Source organism: Pezoporus occidentalis, unplaced genomic scaffold (genome assembly GCF_034315485.1).
Source record: "Pezoporus occidentalis ecotype Australia unplaced genomic scaffold, CSIRO_AGI_Poc_V1 ctg54, whole genome shotgun sequence".
NCBI lineage: Eukaryota > Metazoa > Chordata > Aves > Psittaciformes > Psittacidae > Pezoporus > Pezoporus occidentalis.
Genome location: NW_026915877.1, coordinates 6,196,894 through 6,218,018, shown reverse-complemented (window position 1 = coordinate 6,218,018; position 21,125 = coordinate 6,196,894). Strand labels below are relative to the sequence as shown.

Sequence of the window (21,125 nt, the reverse complement as noted above, 5' to 3'; positions counted from 1 at the left end):
CCTTTTTTGGTGTTGTCATTATTGGACCAGAATAAATACATGTATGATGAAGGAAAATTGGCTTTAATTAGATACCAAATTTTCTTTCAAGCAAGCACAAGGTATACACTTTGTATATAGCTGCTCAGAGTAATATAGCTAAAATCACTGTTGCCATTAATGCACTTGGCAAAGTGATTCTTGAGAAGGTTTATTCCATGCTGGCAGGAATTGTGAGTCTGATTTCAAGAGGAAGTACGACTACCTGGTCAAGAGAACAATCTTGAGTACTTCTGTAGCAAGCTGCTTTTCCCAAGTGTCTATTGGAAGCAGAAACTTCATGGAGGCCTTTGCAACATTAAGTGAGAGTTGTTGTAGATGAGACTGATTATTGCAATATAGTCTGATGTACTGTTGTCCTGGAAGAGGCAGTGGGGAGTAAGACATTGCGGAACTGAGCCTAAAACTATATCTGACCAAAAACTGTTGGAGGTTTGGTTTTGTTTTTCTCTATAAGTTGCCTCTTCTGACTTATGTAACTCACCATAGTGGGGAGAAGCTTTTCAGTAGAAGCAAATGATGAAGGTGAGAAAGTGTTGGCTAAATATTTGTCACGGTGGTGATGACTGAACAGGACTGATATGTTTTCCCTTTGAACCAAGGGAGACAAGTATTTCTGAAATTGGATAAAGAACTATAATTGTCCAGCCTGTTTTCAGAGCTGAGGGAGAAGTAAACCCCTCAAAAAAGTCTCCCAAGAAAGCTGCTGCTTCCACTGTTTGAAATGGTCAGCTTATCCCCTGTTTTTCCTTAAGATGGCTACTGAAATACTCTGTGATGACAGACAACTTACCTTCTTACAGCTGGAGAAGGTCTTTTATTCCTGCTTCTGCTTTTAAGGTTTTTATGGTGAGGGTTAGACTTGGAAGGAGGCATAGGCTACTCAGTGGATAGGTGTCAGGTGGGAACACATATTCAAGTGTTTGAGCTGCACCTCGTGGTTTTTGTGAAGTCTACACAGCTTGGCAGCGCCCTGTGAAAAACTGACATAGGGATAGAGAAAATTTTCTAATGTCCATTTAAAAAATTAAGATGGTGATAGATGGGAAATATAAGCTTTTCAAGGATGAAGTAAAATATGCAAAACTGCTTCCCTATTCTTTTATTCTTCTTGAGTAAAAGTAAGCAGGTGTTGATTTCACCTCATGGATTATTAGCTTGTTATGAAAGTATTCTGCTGTGAAATCAGAACTTCAGAAAATGGGTAACTTTCTGTTCTGCTTCAGTATGCCTGGTTCTTAGGATCTCAGGGTAAAGGCTGTGTCTCCAAGGAGCAGAAATCTCTGGCTGGAGAGATAAAACTGCCCTCTTGGCTGAGAACTGGTTTTGTTTTGAGATTGACTATCCCTTTACAAGCTGCAAAAGTGACTGTATTCCCTTCATTCTGTGATCCCAGGCCTGGTTATGCTGGCGTTTCTCTGTGGGGTACATCCTTTATGGCATGAAGAAGCTATAAGCAGGGAAGGATGCATTTTCCTTATCTGCATGGTTTTCTTCTGATTGGCAGCATTAGCAAATTACTGATGGCTTGCTCTGAGGATAGGGTTTTGAGTCTTGAAGCTGAAATCCCAGTAAAGCAATCTCTAAAGCTCCCTTAAGAAGGCAACTTCTGAGATGACACCTGAACTAAAAACATGGTCAGTGTAGAAGGTACTTAAGAAGGTCATCATTGTACAAGTACGGCAGGGAAAAGTCTTTTGTGTAATAACTGAAGTGGGGAGGAGACAGAATTATCAACTTTTTTAATAATGGGAGGAAGCGACTATTTTCATGTTTGTAGAATAGCTGCTTACTAAATTGGAAGTACTCTAGCCACTCCTAGCTTACGGCTGTTGTAAGGTGAAGCAGGTATTAGGAATAATGTTTTATAGAAATACTGTGTTCTAGGTTTTGTGGCCAAAATGCTCATAGACTTGTACATGAAAACATTTTTTTATCTCAGTTTTATTGCAATTTCACATTTAGCTTTAATAACAAAAGTTACTTACTAATGCTGTTGCAAGTATATAGTATGGGTTGTTAAAAACTATATAATGCATTTTCTAGGAAATTATTTTTCATCTTTATCCCTTTTTGCTTGAAGGTATTAGCTGTAAGAGCTTTAAAACTATTCCCTTGAAGTTTAAATTGGTTTAAATCAGTAATAAAAGCCATCTTTGGTTGTATGTTCTCAAAGTGTTTACTTCAGAGTTGTGATTCAGCTGAAAAGTCCTTCATTTAACAGTTTGGGCAATTAGGCCTTTATTAATGAAACTTTCCACTTCTGGCTTTTGTGTAATCATAATAAAAATACAGAAGAGTATTTTGTAATAGAAGGTAGCGTCAGTCTTGGGTACAGTGATATTAGCAAATAAAATTAGAATCTTTTGACTTAAACTGCTGTGGAAATGTAATTCTTGTATTGGTGCTTAAAAATGGAGTTTGTTTAAGGCACCTCCTGCTTAATGTATGACACTCCTCCACCCCATAAAAGAGCATCTGCATGAAGCCATCTTCTGTATGACCCTCGGGGTGTCTGAGGTATTTGGTGTTTAAGATACAGGTAGAAATCTGCATTCTTTGTCTCATTGCTTGAGATGATGGATATTTGGAGATTTGCACTCAAGTAATGGGAAAAGCAATGTCCTGCTTGTTTGGTGCTGGGCGCTGATTGGTAATTAATTGCCTGGTGTTAGATAATGTGTGCAAACAGCTTCTTCTTGAAGTCTTTGCAGGAAAAGTACTAAAGATGTGGACACATGTCTAGGGAAAAGGGAAATGTGGAGAGGCTGGTTTTGGGGAATGGTTTGAAGGTGGGTTATGTCTTTGCTAGTCCCTAAGTTGCCCAGGATGTCCACAGTGAAGAAATGGCTGAGAATCATCATGTGTTACTGTACTAAAAACCCGCATGACTGGGTTTCTGTGCAGCGCAGAAGGCAGTGCAGCATCCCTCTGCTTTCTGGGTACAGCCAGATGCTGCACCTAGATACTTAGGTACAGTATCTAGGCATACTCTTATATGCCAGTCTCCAGTGTATCTGCTGCAGAAGTATACTCAGCATAGATAATGATGGTACATTCCAGGAGCTTTAGCAGGAGCTCCATTAGTGATGATAATAAATGGTCTTGATGGTTTTTGGCATTTGTTTTCCCTTGATTTAGGGAGTGACAATTCCCAGTCAGAGACGCTACGTGTACTACTATAGCTACCTGTTAAAGAATCACCTGGATTACAGACCAGTGGCACTGCTGTTTCACAAGATGATGTTTGAAACAATTCCCATGTTCAGCAGCGGAACTTGCAGTAAGTACCCAGCACTCCATTAACCTCCATTAGCTCTTGTAAGGAAAACACATTGGCCTTTGAACTTGGTTTGAGTATGTGACGGTTACCATTCTGTTACATGACATGAAGAGCTGCAAGTCTTGAGGGAGAAGATGAACTTCAGGTTACAAAATCCGCTGGGTTAGTGTGGTCTATCTGCTAGCATCCTCCCAGGTGTAGTAAGTTGAGGTCTGTGATGGACTCATGGTTGTTTGACTACGGTTTTAAATTGAGAAATATTCAACAGTTTGAAGATAAGTGATGCCATGTATATATTTAGATTAGCTCCATACTTTTTATAGAAAGCATGTATTTTTTTCTAATATAGCAAGTTATACAGGGAAGATAAATTGCTGAAAATGTTTTGCTTAGTGATGTGTTTGTTTCAAATGTGGCAATGTCATTCTTCCCATGATGTTTGAAAAAAAAATCAGTTTAACAGGATAAGTATCTAATTAGCTCTGGAATAAACTTTTCTTTAGATGGAGGCTTATAAAGTATTAACACACCTGTAAAGGATTAATGTGGTTTGCTGATACATAAGTGTGTTAGTAAGGAGCAGCAGATACCTTGAAACTTTGAAGTACAAAACCAACTTCATGTCTGTCCTGCGGGCTGCATTACAGGAGAGTAACTGCCTCATGTTGCATGTTCATTTTTTGTTAGTGGAAAAAGTCTTTCTAATGCTTTTTGCTATGGGGATTACTGCAATGTGTAATTAATTCCAGTGCCTCCTGTGGCTTTGATTAAAATTGCACTACTAATATTGTAAGACAGTGTCTGAACATGTAACACACAAGAAGCAATCAAGCAACTTGTCAGGCTAGCTGTATTTACAGGAGGAGGAAGGGAGCAGCCTCTGCCAGAAAACCTCTTCCTAGAGGGTAGATGTGTGGGGGTTACAGATTTCTGAAATTACTACTTATTTAATGCTTTAAATAAACTGCTGTACTTGCAGAATCAAGCTACAAGTATGAATTGCTCCCATGAGCATAAACTTGTTTGTCTGTACCAGGCTTTTAGCATGCTGTTTTCACAGTACAATGTTGGGATAAACAAAAAGTTTGCTAAGCACCTGAGAAGATACACTGTCAATTTGAGCATCTTGTGTGCTGCAGTATTTTACATTTCTGTGGAGTTCAGTGATTTTTTCAGAATGAAACCAATGGTCTGTGTTATTTCTTTAGGGCTGTTATCTACTGCATGGTTTACCAACCCATGATAACTTTAAATCTGACTTCCTTGTTATCTTCCTTCTTTTTAAAGTCACTGACCAAGCAGAGTTGTGCCTCTCCTACGAAACAAAGGGATGACAGGGTTTTGCAGCTCTGAGGATTTGAGGGAGATAAGTAGCAGTTTTATAGTTAGGCTGCTTAGCAAGATAGTATGGGTATGCTTGGTAGGGACTTCTGCGGGGGGAGGGGGGGGGGGGCTGGGGAGGTTCTGGGTGGCTACACTCTATATTGGGATATGGTTCAGTTTGTATTGTCTAGAGCAGTCTGCATCTGATACTAACAGAGAAATCTGGAGCAAAGGCAGAAAGATGTCTCTGAATTTTTCATCTAATATTTCTGGCTTTTGTGCTGGTGTCTGGCGGTTCCTTAGAAAATCTGCCTAGGCTGTACCAAAAAAACCTTCATAATTTCAGTTGTTACCCCTACAGATTTAATTTGGAAAGTTATGCCCTGGGTGGCACTCCTGATGGTGATTTAGAGGACAGACTTAGGGTCCGTGTCTGTATAGCCTGTAGGTGCTGGTTGATTTGTGTACTAATGTTAAATTTTTGTCCTTGTTCTTGTTTGTATAACATGTTTGGTTTGTGTAAGAGAAATCAGTTTGTGTTTACATGACTGCCCACTCTGCAATTTGAAGAGGCAAGAGAGAATAAAACTCCTCAATTACATTCACATAATAGAGGTGAGAGCAATATGCAAGTAACAAGAAGTTGTCACTTCATTTAGTCATTCCTTATACTGAAAAGAAACGGCAACTTTCTAGGAACCCTGTGGATGCCTGAGAGTATTGCTGCTAAGGAGAGAAATCTGCTAGGTAGTTTCCAGTAACATCTAGCGAAGTTTGATGCCCTGCTATGCTTAAGTCTTGATAGATATTTATTGAACTTTCAGAATAATGTAGCTCATGATTGTGATTATGATACAAGTATTGTGCTTTTTGTCACTTCAAGGTGTTTCTTATAGTGACACTCTTATTTTGCCATGCAGATCCTCAGTTTGTGGTGTACCAGCTAAAGGTAAAGATATTCACCTCCCCTTCAGGACCCTCAAGACGTGAAGACAAGTTTATGTACTTTGAATTCCCTCAACCTTTGCCGGTATGCGGTGACATCAAAGTGGAATTTTTCCACAAACAGAACAAGATGTTGAAAAAGGTTGGTTTTCTTTCTTTTCCAGAAAATGTTTTTCAGCCAATCCTGATGCAGGGCTGGGATGTTGGTTATTCTTCGGTGATGTGTAATCACAGTATTATTCTTTGATGTCTAGTTTTCCCAAGGAGAGAATCTGCTACAAAATCAAAGCTGGATATTTTGAGAATTTGTGAGATTAAGTACAAAGGTTGGATAAAAATTATAATGGATATGTATTGCAGTCATTTGGGTAGTAGTGACTAATCTAATTGAAGAAGAAACATTCTCATTCTAAAAATAGGCTTGCATACTGAGCAAGTTAACTCCAGCTGTGTTCTTGACTAAATTTTCCTAAGGTTTGAGCAGGCACAGAAGATCCTGTCTGTGTGCTGCTGTCTGGTTTCTACCCAGGTGACAAATTTGGTTGAATTTCCGAGATAGAGTTCCACCACACTTTGTAGAAGTATCTCTGTAATCTATCCAAACATTTCTCAATTCCCAGCTGCAGTGTCTTGACACTAGGCTTTTAGAGAATTTACTCAGAGCTGAGAATTTTACCAGTGTCTTAATTGCAGAAAAAGAATTTCTAGAACTTACTTTGACACCAAAGTCGGCAAGTTCTTAAAGATGAATGCTTCATTCCAGGGTTTCATTAATTCTGATGCTTGTGGGACTAGTTTGCATCTCCCAAAGTGAAAGGTGTGGATGAGACCATGTTGATTAAAGGCTACCTTTGTATTTACTACTTAATTTTTTTTATGAATAGTTGTTCACTATTTAGTTGATGTTATAAGAGTATTCATTGAGTTAATCTTGTGTATAGGCAAAGCATAAAAATAATAGAGTGGATTGGAAGACACTTAAGTGATGAGAAGTCTCTTATTAACTCTGCACATAGGTTGTACCTACTAGATGTATGTATAAGTACACATACACTTTTTGTAGGCTTGCTCATTTGGAAGGTATTGTTAACTAGTTTAATGGTATAATTTCACTAGCTGGGAAAGTTGTGTTCTATTTGCATGCTGATGTGTGCAAAAGTTTTTAAACAGTTTTTTAGTGGGAATATTTTATTCTGCATGTTTAACTGGATGCTTTAATTGGTCAGTGCAGCAATATGCAACAGATAACTGTAAAACAAAGCGTTATAAAAGTAGAAATTTTTTAAGTCAAGCTGAAAATTATTGACATACAGAACTGCAATATACAGAAGCCAGTTTTAAGAACAGGGTTTAAAATGAGCACCCTTATAAGTATTTCAAAATGAGTACTGAGATAAGACATAAGGGATGCAGGCAGGAGAGGAAATGGAACCCAAACATCTGACAGTGTTCAGTTTTATCCAGTCTCTGTCCTATCTTAATTGTGTATTTGTTGAGTCTTTACCATCTTCAGTAACAGGTGGATTGCAAATGGACTTCACAGGAAGCATTGTGCTGCACTGCCCTTCCCCAAGTAAGCCCCAAAATACCAGTGTGCAGCTGAGATGCTGGATCTTGGCCCTGTAGCACCAGGAGTGGAATTCTGTGTTTGCTTTACCTTTATAGAGCACTGAGATACAGTGCCAGCAGAAATTAGAGCTTCTTGTTATCACATACAATTTCTGTAGTATAAATGCAGACTTCAAGAGTGTGTAAAACTGTCTGCAGAAACACAGGAAGTGTTCAGCTGTGATGTACTTTCAGAGTGTCGTATCAGCTGTGGTTTCATTTCTTAAGAATCTCTTTGTAGTTTGAATAGTTGATTTTCTTTTTTTGTGTGTGTTTTTGGTCTACTCTTACTAAGTACCCTAACTATTCAGGTTCTGTGAATTGCAGATAATGCAGAGGTGGTCCTTCTAGTGTTTTTGGACTGCTAGGGCTAAGAAATGCTGAGATGGTGAAAGTTCTTCTATCTACCTGTGCAAGCTTTTCTGAGAGATAGAAACTGTCCTTTCACCAGACAGGAGTTGTTTGTAAAGAAACCACCTTCATAATATGCCTCAAAGATCTCTTGAATCTAGTGTCAATTGCCATTAACCTTGTATAAGAGTGGAGACCAAAAGTAGGTATTTGGTGTCGCACAGTTCTGGTAAGGCCACCTCTGTTAGCACTGATGTAAATGCAAACACAAGTTGAGGGCATCTGGGATGAGATCAGTGGATCTTCTCAGATGTAAGCCACTGCTGAGGTTTTCATGTTGAGAACTAGTGAAATACTCTCTGATGTGTGCTTTGGCACTAGAGGAGATTCTTCCCCATGGTCCCTTTGACAACTTAAGTAAAGTGACTGAGACAGGAATAGGGCAAAGGCAAATATTTGTGGCAGAAAACATATCTTGGCCCAAAGTTGGAACACATTTCTCTTTACAAGTGTCTCGCATCTCTGCCTGTTCCTTTATTAGATAAGCTGACTACACAGTTTTTTCTCAAAACCACAAAAGAAAGGGCCTTCCACTGTTGAGACTTGTCTCATTTTGGAGAAGATCAGCTCTATGCACTGATCACCTAGTTAATAAGAAGCAGCATAATTAGGAGTAACAGGATCTTACCTTTCAGAGATTCTGATTGATTCACGTATTTATGAAAGCTGGAGTTACAGGTCTGTTGCCCATCACTAGTTCTTGTTCTGTCAAGGTTTTCTGTTAGCAGGTTTTATAGGTAGCTGCTAAACAAGTTCTCTTGCATGCACTTAAAGGCATCACATTTAACTTTCCATGAGAAATGTGATGATAACCCTAATAACATTTAATTAAAAGTGTAATTCTCAATCCGTTCTGGGCCATTCAGGCTGGAGAATAGCAATGTCTCCTATCTGGGGATAAAGGAAACTTCTGTGTCCTCTTGCTGGGTCTGGTTTGGTGTTTGATACTAGTGATCTCAGCTGAAGTGCTCCAGGTTTGCTCACCTTTACTAGCTTTCAAATTTCTAATTTTCTGAAGAACAGTAGTAGTAGCAGCAGAGCTCTCTAGTATGAAGAGTCCTCATCAAATTTGAGCTGTTTATTGAGAATTATTGTGCATGAAACAAACCCAACTTGAATGACCAAATGGCTTTAGGCACCTAATGTTAAGTGTCAATGTGAAATTTAAAGCAGTGAAGTGTCCTGGGTTTTTAATGGCAAAATTTAAATTAAGTAAATTCAGTGGCTAGCAAGAGCTGGTCTCAGCCAAAGGATTATTGGTGCTGGTGAGGTGATGTTGGTAACAGGGTGACTGCCTTGAAAATATTACCCCGGTTCAGCTCTTCCATAATTTGAGCCACCTCGCATCACTTAGTAAGTCCACAACTTTTGATCTTTTCTTGTCTAATAAAGTTACTTAGTTTATCTTGGACCATTTCTTCAGTATGATGTAGCTACTTCCTTTCAAGAATGAAATGCATGCTCTTATGAGAACAAAATGGCTTAAGGCTTGAGTACATTTATTATGTGTGAATTTCTGATGAATAGAAGTTAGTAATTTGAGGGAGGTTGACCATGGGTTTTTGTTTCTCTAACTTGCAGCTTGGCTGTTCTTCCGTCTCAGACTATTGCTGTGTTCTCTCTAGGTTTGTTTCAGTGTAGCTGTGTGAAGCCTTTTTCTTCCAGTTGTTGATGTTGATATGATAATCTTACAGATACCCTTATATCACTTGGTTCAATGAGACTTTGTTTAAAACCAGATCTTGCAATTTTCCTGCCTGCAGAGCCTGGGGGTGAAGGAGACCTTTTTCAGGAGTCCTCCCAGTATAGATGAGAGGGAAATGTTGGTGTGGGTTTGTTTTTTGTTTTTTGTTTTTTGTTTTGTAAGAGTCACTGTATCCAGACTAACATAGGCAGGGCTGACCACATTGAGCTGTTGGGTATGCCATTTTATTTCTTGGGTCTGTATAGATGAGAAGTTCTGCTGTGCAGTTCAAGAGGACTTTGGGTGATTGTTATTTAGCAAACACTGAAGAATGAACTCTGAAAATGTCAGAAGGCTTTAACTGTTAATCTGAAAATGGTACAAGAAGTTCCATCAGCCGTGACTACAGGAGGGCTGTGAGGCCAGCATGGAGCTGGGCAGTATCTCCAAAACCCTTAGCAATTACTTCAAAGTGATTATAAGTGCCTGTAGATCTGTCTGCAAAACTAAACTCTCAGGAGGTTATGGGAACTTCGAGCTGATGGCTTAAATGATCTTGGATTTGGATCTCAGTCTGCAGTTAAAGGCAGGTATTGGCTCTAGAGTGAGATACATTTTTCTGTCAGTCTGAACTGAAAAACTGCACAGGGTGGGCATAAGTATTGTATATCAAACTACTGTGATTAAATCAGCTTGTCTCAAATGTCTGATACTGCACTGTGGATTTTATGGCACAGATCTGGTTATGGGAAGAAGAACATCTGCGTCTTAGTTTTTTTGTTCAGTTTTTTCTTTAAGGCAGATGCCTGTGATGTAACTGGAATTGAAGCAAAACACATTCAAAAAAAGCTTCTAGCTAATAGTCATTTTCAGAAGCCTGTTCATTAAATTGTGTTCCTTGTGAGTGTTTGTCTGGTATTCTGATTCGCTATATAAAGGCCAAAATTCAGTTTGAGCCTTGATCTTTAAAATTCCTTTGGCCCTTATTACATCAGTGTTGTTGTCTGTCATGAAGTATCTTGGACCCTGACACTTTAGCTTAAGGTGGATGAATCGTCACTTTGAATCAGTGAAAGCAGTGACAGTTATTCTTAAGAGCTAATGTCAAAAAGTCTTCCCTCAGCTTGAGTGGCCATGCCATGTTCCAGTACCCGTGAACTTAGTTTATTAAACTAATTAGGTGAATGTAGTGGGAAAGGAAGAAAAAAACTTGATGCTTTGAAGAGCTGGAGGGAGATAAAACGATAAATGACCAGCTCAGCCAAGTTGTATTGTTTAGTTTGAGTCCCTGAAGACCTCTGCAAATTTATCCCAAGGAAAGTAAGTTAAAAAATGTCTAGTGAGAAGTCTTCTGTCTTGTCTTCTTCAGAATTTATCAGGAAAGCAGAGTCCCTGCAGTTGCTTCTTCAGGCAGGCCCTTAAGTGCCAAGAAAATCCTTCCTGGTTCTGTTCCTCCCAGTGAAGTTTAAGGTGAGGCATGACAAGACCATGCCTTCTGCTTCTGCTGGCAGTGGTTTACATGCAGTGGCCTTGTTTGCTTTGGCACTGCTGTCCTCTGAAGCTGCTTCAGCACTATTGGTATAAGCCATTTTTCATCCCTCTGCTGCAGCATGTTCATCAGCTTTGCCCTCTCCTCTGCTGACCTCACTGGAGGTGTCAGGGGGCACTAAGAACCAGCACTAAAAGGCATTGCTGCTTTTGCATTGTCCTGAAGAAGGATCAATCGTAGTAGTACCATCACCCCAGCTACAAAGAGGTGGCATCTCTCTTAATTGTGGTCTTAATATGGAAATGCACTTTCTTCTCTAAAGCCTCACTGGAAGGATGATGCCTCTTCAACAGTGGTGAGACTGCAGGTGATACATCCACCTGCTTACAGAGCTGTTGGGTGCTGGAAGCATCAGGTTACACTTGCATTTTCCTGCTGTTTATTGTACATGGCACCTGGACTCCAAATCCCTCCTGTTCTGTAGCTGGAAAACTGAGACCATTAGTTGTTTCTGTTTTGATTTGAACTGGTCTTTTGGTTTGAGCAGGAGTACTTGTCTCATCTCCTTGGAGGGCTACGTATTTTTTGAGGGACTCGTCATCTGGACATAGGATGAATCTGGACCAGGTTAGATTGAAGACATCTTTGTGGGGGATTTTTCCTGGTGCCATGGTCTTCATGAGACATCCGCAGGCTGGCTGATGACTCATTGGAGCATTACAGAAGAAAACACTCTTGCTGTGGGTGTTCATCCTCTACTTCCAGATCCTGGGGTGGGCTCTCTTAAGACTGTTTCTGAGGAACTGCTAGTGGAAAAGAGGTTGCTAAGTGTATAAGCAGTTTGGGCATGGCGAGAACCTACTGAATGCTGCCTTGCATGGATGGGGCCCAAAAAGGCTTCTTCACAGATGTGATGGCTTGAAGGCACTTGGTGACAGTGGCAAACACCTGTTAGTCTCCCAAGACAACTGTAATTACAGCATGTTAATTTGGTAAATTAACTCTATTCCCAAAGCTACTGGAGAGGTGTTTGATGAAGCAGGTAACTTCTTAACTATCAGAAGTGTTTCTGACTGAATTATTTAACTTTTGTCTTTGCTGTTGCACTTGCTTACAAACTGTTGGTCTTGTAAGAAATCTACAGAAATGCACACAATCTGGAAGTGGTTTTGTATGCTTTACCTGAAATACTGAAAAAGGGTCTGCTGACCTTTGGTAGAGAAGGCAGATAGAAGCTTCATCAGGCCTTCTGAATTCCCAGTATTTGTGTACTTAGATGGTTTTACTGATTTGTGAGGAAGAAGAATATAAGTTAAGGAGTAGTCCAGGTCTTCCCTGTCCCCTTCTCATTGGCCAAGGAAAATATTGTGATATTCTGCTGGTGCCAGATTGCCTTCAGAAGGGAGGCATGCTCTTATGATACACACTAGACCCACTTCCATTCCTCATCTGATTCCCTCCCTGCTTGCCAGCAGAGGTAAGCAGCTAGGAAGATGGGGCAAGAAACTGGAATTAGATCTCTGGTAAACCAAAACATGTAAATTAGCTCTGGAGTCAGTTTGTGTTCTGGCCCTGAGTAATATGAAGGAATGTTGAATTCTATTATGTGCTAGATTTCTCACCCCTGCAACTTTAACAGAAATGCAGAAATACAGCTCTTATGGGAAGACTGGCCATTGACATTATGGATCTTCTGCCTGAAAACTCAAATTGGAGTAAAATAGGTTAATTTGTAAAGAGCAAGTGAATGTAGCTCAGTTTCAGATGGAGAATTACTTATTAATGTGCTAGTCAGGACCAACCTGCTAATGGTAGTTGATCTTAGAAACTTCAGCTCTTGACTTGCGGAAGTACGGCAAGTGATGGAGAACTAAAAGTATTCGGTGCATCCTATGGAGCTATTTAGCTGAAATCTTAAAGTTGCTGGGCATATTATCTTCAGAGATTGTCTAGCCAAGTGTAAAACATAACTGCTTGTTCAGTAGCATATCTAGAGATAGACACTCGCAATAAACCTGCTAGTCATGATGATAAATATGTAATATAGTGGATGTTATCAGTCCAGTGGCTCTTTAAAATCATAGATATATTTGTATTTTGCCTCTTTGTAAAGGAATGCCTGTTTCAGTGTTATGATGGGTAGTGTAACTTGTACCTTTCGAGCTGTGGATGATCATCTGTAATGTTCTGCTTAGGTTGACTATATTTAAACTGCTGATGCCTCATATTCCCATTAAAAACTTCCTGTTGAGTAGCAGTATAGCAAAGAACTTTGAGTCTGACTTTCTCTTGCTACTGGCCAGCAAACAAATGACTGGTAGAAACCGTCTCTATAAAGCAGTAATGAATCCACTATGGTAGGAGTCCTGTATTTGTAGGGTGGTTTTGCTTAATTACAGCTATTTCTGTATGAAAAGAAAAAGTGCTTTGTTACATGGGAAGTTATGGGAGAGGATATTCTCTATTGATAAATATTACTCACCTGAGCTGGTTTGCACAGGTTTTCTCTTGGGTTTGGCTACTGCTTGGCAAGGAATGAGCAAAAAAATCTCTTCATGCCTTATGGTTAAAAATTTATTTAATTTGTCATCTGTGTTTTTTTATAGGTACGATAGATTGTTTTAAAACCAACTTTCTATAAGGAGTGACTTCTGAAAGCTTAATTGGTTAAAATTGAATTTGATTAATGCAGAGTTTTGTGTACTGTCTTGGGAAATTGTTGAAAATGCCTTTGCATGCAATGTAACAGCGATGTACTGTTGTCAGAACAAGTTTTGTCTGATGTTACAGATTTGGTTTTGACCGGTTGATGATGCTAGTCTAATTAATGTGCCAGTAGTGTATACTGAAGCAAGCTTGTTCTTTGTCTTCTTCCTCCCCCAGGACAAAATGTTTCACTTTTGGGTAAATACATTCTTCATAGGACTGGATGAAAATTCAGACAAAGTAGAAAATGGAAGTCTAGTTGCAGATCAGGAACTTGATGGTATTTTCAGTACGGAGCGCTCAGATAATGATAAGGAATATTTAATCCTTACATTAACAAAAAATGATCTAGACAAAGCAAATAAAGACAAAGCCAACAGATATTTCTCTCCAAATTTCAAGGTCAGTATATCGTATGTGTAAACAAAGCTGAAACGCTGCATGATGTTATATGTCTGTCTTGCCTTATGTAGGCAAGAATTCATATGTTAGTATGGCCACCACTTAGCAAAGCTTCTAACTTTATAAGTTTATCTGGTTTTTGGGAAGTCAGTAGATATTGAGAGACTGGAAGTAAAGTTTTCCAGTTGTTTCAGATTTTTATCCAAGCCATTAGAGACTAGCAGTAGGAGACCCAGGTAGTATCTTCCTATACCAGCTGCATTGGAGCTCTGTGCTTTACACAGTAATTCTCAAGTTGATTTGCAGGGGTACTTGCTTCATGGGAATGTCTTAACATATGAGTTGAGCTTTGAGGCATATGAGCCATTGCGAGCACTGTTTTTAAAAATTGAAGAGGCATTTTTAAGAATTTTAGCATTTTCTAACTTGCTCATGAAATACCAGTTTGAGCTCAGCAGTGCTCATTTGACAGTGATGGTCATAGTTTCTTTTTGGAATGTTGCTTGGATCAGACTTCTAAAGCACACACAAGTCACCAGTTAAAGAATGTTTTGATCATTCCTGTGTACACTTCCTGGAATCTCTGATTGCAGAGGTCTAGAAGGCGGGGGTGGTCAGAAAGGTCAGTATGGCATGGACTACTGCAGTGGTATGTTCTGCAGCTGTAAACTCAAGGGTACCTGTGTTTGGTGCAGATCTGCAGAACTCCTTCAGCTGGGCTTGAAAAACCTGCTGCTTTGCTAGTTCCTAATTTTGTCATGGGTGGTAGTTTAAGAGGCTGGCTACCCTCAGAAGAGCTCATTCTTTCTTTTGTTCCAGTGTAGAGAGAGGAGCATGTGTGTAATTCAGTGTAGTGAGAGGAGCCACACTGTTAAAAATTGCATTGTTACCTGTGCTTGTTTGAAGTCCAGATTCCCTTTTTAAATGTTGTTTTTTTCTTTCCCAGGTAAAGCTATTTTTCACAAAAACAGTAGAAGAGCCATCAAATCCAGAGGCTAGCAGTTCAACTTCTGTAACACCAGATGTTAGTGACAATGAACCTGATCATTATAGATACTCTGACACCACTGACTCTGATCCAGAGAATGAACCTTTTGATGAAGATCAGCATACGCAGATTACAAAAGTCTGAATATTTTTTTTATCAGAGATAAAAAAACACAAAAAAACCCAACCACGAAGAGTGACAAACTTGAATAAACTGAAAAAGGACCTTTTTAAATGGCAAAAGGACATAGTGTCAGATTACCAATTATAGGAACAATTCTTTCCTGACCAATCTTGTTTTGCCCTATAAATCTACAGGGTTTGACACTTGTCCAGTTGGGGGGAAAAAAAAGGTTACGTAGCTCTTATATGTATATACCTTTTTGTGTCAAAAGGACATTAAAACTTCAATTAGGAACTATAAACATGGCACTTTCCCATTTTATTCCAGTTTTATAAAAGTGGAGACAGACCTAATGTGTATACGTAGGAATTTTTCCTTTTGTGTTCTGTCACCAAACGAAGTTTCAAAAATATACAGGTTCACATCCTGCCCCTTTTTTTGCACTTGTGTGGCAACAGAAAAGTCTACAGTTGGCTAAGAAATGTTTCTAGAAGGTTTTATTGCTTTCTAATGTATGTATTTTGGATGGGGGTTGGAAAGTAATGCTCAGAAAGGAATATAGTCCGCTGGAGCTTGGCCCGTGTACCATATCTGGCTATTTACATGCATCTTTCTTTAGCATGCTACCATAATTCATCCTGGACAATTGAAGAGTCGCCGCTGTCACTGCTTGTTGTTTGTGCATTTTATTTTTTTAAGTGTAATGGTGCTAGAAAAGGCAGCTAGAGGGAGTGATTCTGTATAGGGGTACAGGAATGAACCTTCGCAACATCCTAAAGACCCGCAAATGAAGGGAGAAAAATTATTGGGGTCACAGAAAGGAAACACAGCAACAATGACTTAACCATACAAATGTGGAGGCTATCAACTAAAATATGGGCTTGAAACAAATTGTTACAAAATTTGACAATGATTTATTAATTTTTTTTTATGGATTGTAATGGCTGCTCCATCTCCTGTGTAATCAAGGCCAGTGCTAAAAGTCTGATGCTATTAGTGCATACATCAGTCAACATTGTACATTTATATTATTAGTTTTTCAATCATATTCCTGCTGTGAATACTTCATGTGCTGCCTTGCAGGCTTTTCTTTCTCATTAATATAAAAATGTTTTGTAATGGTGCACAGGAAATTTCAATTGGAGATGCTCCAGGTTAATGTTTGTTTTGAAGGTTTATGATGCATTTATTCAATCAAACCTCTGTCAGCTGTTCTGCCCCTTTGACCTTACACATTCTATTACAATGAGTTTTGCAGTTTTGCACACTTTTAAAAAAACCCTGTCATTAACTGTTACGGAATTTTACTTGAATGCTCAGTACCTGTTGTAAAAACAGACATTACACACAATATAGAGGAAACCAGTGCTGCAATAAATTCTCAACACTGTGCATACATGAAGATGCATACTTTTGAAAAGCAGACCTTGTCCCAAATATATGGTTTGCTATTAAAAAAAGCCATCAACCCAACACCAAAACAACAAACCACCCAGCAAATTAGATTCCTAAACTGGGAGTATTGTATTATTTTTTCATAGGGATATAGCCAGGAATAGGGCTTGAGATTCACTTTCAGTGTTTAATTGACATGCCCAGACTGCAGATGATTTAAGAGTACAACTACTGTTGCATACAAATGTGAAGTAGCTGACAAAACTGTTCTCCATAAAGTATGCCATGAATAGCTGTCCCCAAATTAACACTTTTTTTTAGGACATAATACAACCCCCCCCTAACTTATTGGTGCTGACATTGAAGTTCATTAGCTGTGTTCTCACCTAGATAACTGTGTGTGGAATCTGTAAGGGCCCTGTACAACAGCATTAATGGTAAGAATTTGAATGAGACAAGGCAGGATTTCCAGTAATTATTATTGATAAAGGTATGAAATGCCTCTTTTTTTTTTTTTTTTGGTATCTATTGGCCAGTTTTGCTCCTCAGATTTATGATTCTAACTTCTAACAAAGCCGATAATTTTTTTCTTATAGGTTTAATTACACTTCAGTAGCTTAATGGTTCAAGATTGCTGGTTCCAGTGCTCATTATTCCCACTGTTATCAACCAGCAGGAGGTGGTTACTTTGGGACGTGACATTTAACTCTTACCCTTCAAATCATGTTTCACATTGTCTGTTTTTTAACAGTTGAAAATTGTGTTGGCTAATAAACAAAAATGTTTTTGCTTTAAAAGTATTCAGATATTGACACTGCTGCGTGTCCCACTTTGGATAGTAAAAATTGGGTTGGTGCGGTTCTGCTATGTAACACTGAGGGCCAGATTGGAAATCATGACGCAATGGGCTTTTGCACTGTTATTTTTCCTTTGGAATGTGAAGGTTGGAATGAGGGTTTTGATTTTTTTTTTTGAATGTTTCGATGTCTTTGAGCAGCCTTGCTTACATTTTATGGTGTAGTCATTGGAAATGGAAAAATGGCATTATATATATATATTATATATATAAATATATATATTATACATACTATCCTATACTTTATTTCAGTTACCACCCCCATAGAAGTTGACAAGAATTACTATGACTGAAAGGTTTTTGAGTCCTTATTAAAACTTTATTTATGACAATATCCATAATTAGCTTGAACTGCATTCTGTAGGTAATCTTTCCTTGAGTTTCTGGACTGTATGCTTAAACCTTTTTGGATGTGCAACGGCTTACACTTCTGAAACTACTTGAAGGCATCACTTTGGTAAGAGCTTGCTGTGAGGCCCTGAAGCATCCCCTAGTCATTGGTAGCCCCACTCAAACTATTTGCCACAGCTATTAAAGGGCAGTTGTATAAATAGCTTCTGGGTTTGTTCCTGTGGCATACATCGTAAACTGAAGTGGAGTTTACATGCAGCATCAAATGTTTCAGCTTTCAAAATAAAAAAAAAGAAAAATACTAAAAAAAAATAGGATGTTAGTGTGCAAGTTCCATGTTTAGTCATAGCAAATGTGTGCAATATGTTAACGATGCCTGCGGTTGCCACGAAGTGCCTCGTTTACCTTTTAAATACTGTTAGAAAGTGTCATGCATGCAGATGGATGGGGTGGAACTGTGCACTAAAAGGGGCTCCAACTGCAGTGTTTGGCAGAGCTGCCTTTCTCTGCCGGTTCAAATTTTCAGTCTGTTTTCATATAGCATATATATATATAGATACTAAAAAAAAAAAAATCAGTCTGTTAAGCAGCCTTACTCTGATTCAGCCTCTTCAAATACTATTGTGCTGTGCAACAGTGGCTCTGTGTGTAACTGAGAATACACAAAACCCAAGTATGACATGTACAGGATAATGCCTCATACAAATCAGATGTCCGTTTGTTATTGTGTTTAACAACCCTTTATCTCTTAGTGTTAAAACTCCACTTAAAACTGATTAAAGTCTCATTCTTGTCACTGTGTGGTGGTTTTATTCAAGTATTTTGAGTATGGAAACAGCTAAAATATTTTGCTTGTAAGCAGTGAAATTTTGAGCATGATCATTAGAACAAAGGATGCTCTTTTGTGTGTCAAGGGATTTTAAAGGAGCTACAGCTTAAAACTATGTTCAGAAGCTTTAAACAAGTGTAGGCATTTGACGTGCAGATTGTGTGCAGGGAGATCAAGCCCTTTACTGTGATGCTGCCACAGTGAGATGCAGGACTGCTTTCCCGTGGAACTAAACCATATTTAGTCTCCAAGTAAAAGAACTTTTGAAAATGCCCTTTACCTTAATTTTAATGTCGACCAGTGCATCTCCAGAAAAATGAGATGTGCATACAACCTGAGAAGTCTTTCCCTAAAATAGCTTTAAATTGGCAATGAGATGCATTTTTCCCCAGTGGGAAAAGGATGCTCAACATATATATCAAGTATGAAGTGTGGGGTTCTTCTATTTTTGTTCCCTGTCTGTTTTCAAACAGCACTTAAAATGTATGTGATGTTCCCTTTTTGTGTTAGCGTTACCCTTTGAGCCTCTAGGAAAGAGAGACTAATAGTTCAGTGGATAGCCTTTGTGCTTCTAGTGATGGTGAGGAACCAGGGTGGTGGTGGTCTGCACCCCATGAATGAGGTTACTTTATGTAACTCTTGTTACTCCTCCTTCCTTCCTGCTGGTGATAGCACCAACTCTGTATCACATCTGGCTGAGCATTTGCAAAAAATGTGCTGATAAAGTAGAGGCTTGGTGCTGTGACCAGTTCTTCTCTTCAGTGTAGAAATGGAAAGTAGTTCTGGTGCCTTATGGCAGTGGAGTTTGCCAGCTGTGTCTGCCTCCTTCAAGTGTATGACAGTTGTGGGATTTACACCCTTTTAATAAAACAGCAAGCAGTGCTACTCAGTCTGTTAACACATGTTCCTTTTGTTAAGCTGCTCTTTCATCCAGAAAATGAAAGCAGAGTGGAAAGGTATAGAAGGGAAGGATGGGAAGCTTTAAGGAAAGTAGTCTAGACAGTGTTCACTATGTTGAGTAGTTACTATAAAGATACAGATCTGTACTAAAGGGATTCTAGTCTCGAGACAGGTGAAAAGCGCTATTGCAGTGTGGATAAAGTATTTGACTTACAGCTGTCTTGTCTAAAAGTCCCATGCTCTAGTCCTTAGCAGCTCAAAGCTGCTTCTATAAAAACATTTTATCCATGTATAGCTATATGAATTAGTGCTCTAGTGACTAATGTGGTGATTGCACTTCCAAGGATGGTGCTGGGTGGCTGTATAGAGGTTGCTCCCTTATGTTCCACCCCTGCACCTGCAGTTTCCATGTACTCTCTGCCTACCTCCTGCTGAAAGCTTCAGCATGGGTGCCCTGGTGAGCTTTTGCTACGTTTGGTGTTGGCAACAAACAGCAACTTGGTTTCTTTTTAGGCATCCATGGAGTGATAGTAATTAATTGCATCTTTCCTTAAAAAACTGCAACCAGGGTTATAACTCGCAGTCTTTCAGGAAGGAATTATGTTGGTAGCAGACTCTTAAACCACTTTTTGGACAAAAAAATGCCCAACAAACCAGCCCTACAGGGTGAGACGAGCCCTATAAATTGAGATTACAGATACAAAGGGAGGGCAGGTCAAATAACAAGCTGGCTTGATTTTTGGAAGATGTCTTCTCAGAAACACGATATGAGTTGCTTGTTATTTCTGCTTCTTTGGTTTCTTCTTAATCCTATTCTTTGGTATCTTCTTAACCTCCCCTCTTTCCACGTCTGCCCTTCTTGTTAAGTTTCGTCCTTTTGTTCATACAATTCAAAATCTCTTGTGCTAAGCATATGAGAAAAGACATTTATTTTGAACTGATACGTCTACTAGAGTAAAAATCCATACCTGGTTTTTCCCTTTTTGGTATCTCACCTTCCCTGTGGTTTGAGACTTTTTCTGTTTGGGTTTTGTATGGTGTTTCATTATTTTTTGTGTGTGTTTCTTCTCGCTTTCTGCTTTTCTTCTGTGCCTTTAAACTTTTTAGCCAGTGGTCTTTGTTGCAGTGTAGGGCAGGTAATTCCTTTGTGCCTGTTTCCTGTTGATTTTGTATATAGAGTTTGAAGGTATGTAGCAAGGAAAAATGCTTTTAAGTTGCTTTTCATGAAAGAATAGCTCTGAAAAAATGTCAGGGTTGTGCAAGTTCAGCAAATGTGTCTGCCTCGGTGAACTGCTGATTGCTGTATGAATCTGCATGTGTTTATTCAACCTAATGGGAAGGATAAGCGCATGTACTTGATTTGTGATGGGCAACCTGTGCAGAAAACAAACCCTGTTAATTGATGGCTGGGCTCTGTTTTCCAGCCGCAGATGTTTCTGTATGGGTTGTACTGACTATGGCAAAGAAGAAGAGGGTTTTAATGGGTTTTATTTTTTGAGGACTCTTGCCTGATAACTTACCCTGTGTCCCACAGCTAACTCCAGATGGTGAAAACAGGTGGCACTTTGCCTTCATGAGACATCCTTTTCCTGCTTCAGAGCTTGTTCATGGGGGAGTTTTAATTCAATAAAAGATGATATTTTAGAGGCTGAAATTTGTACTTTTAAATAATTCAGGCTGCTTAAGGCTCTACTTTTAGTTCTCTAACAAGCTAGTGATAGTATTGGGATTATGTGGGGTTTGGAAGATGAAGGGGCTGCAAGCAGGTGGGAAATGCTGGATTAAGAAATTTG

At 39.1% G+C, this 21,125-nt stretch overlaps 1 protein-coding gene across 1 annotated transcript in view; it reads left to right on the top strand.

The window, feature by feature from the left end:
• Positions 1–18,399, top strand: part of PTEN (phosphatase and tensin homolog) — a 49,158-nt gene extending 30,759 nt beyond the window's left edge. Inside the window, 4 exon segments of the mRNA XM_062637897.1 lie at positions 3,181–3,322; positions 5,566–5,732; positions 13,666–13,890; positions 14,837–18,399. Coding sequence (XP_062493881.1) covers positions 3,181–3,322; positions 5,566–5,732; positions 13,666–13,890; positions 14,837–15,022 — 720 coding nt within the window. The 3' untranslated portion in view covers positions 15,023–18,399.
• Positions 18,400–21,125: the final 2,726 nt, after the last annotated feature.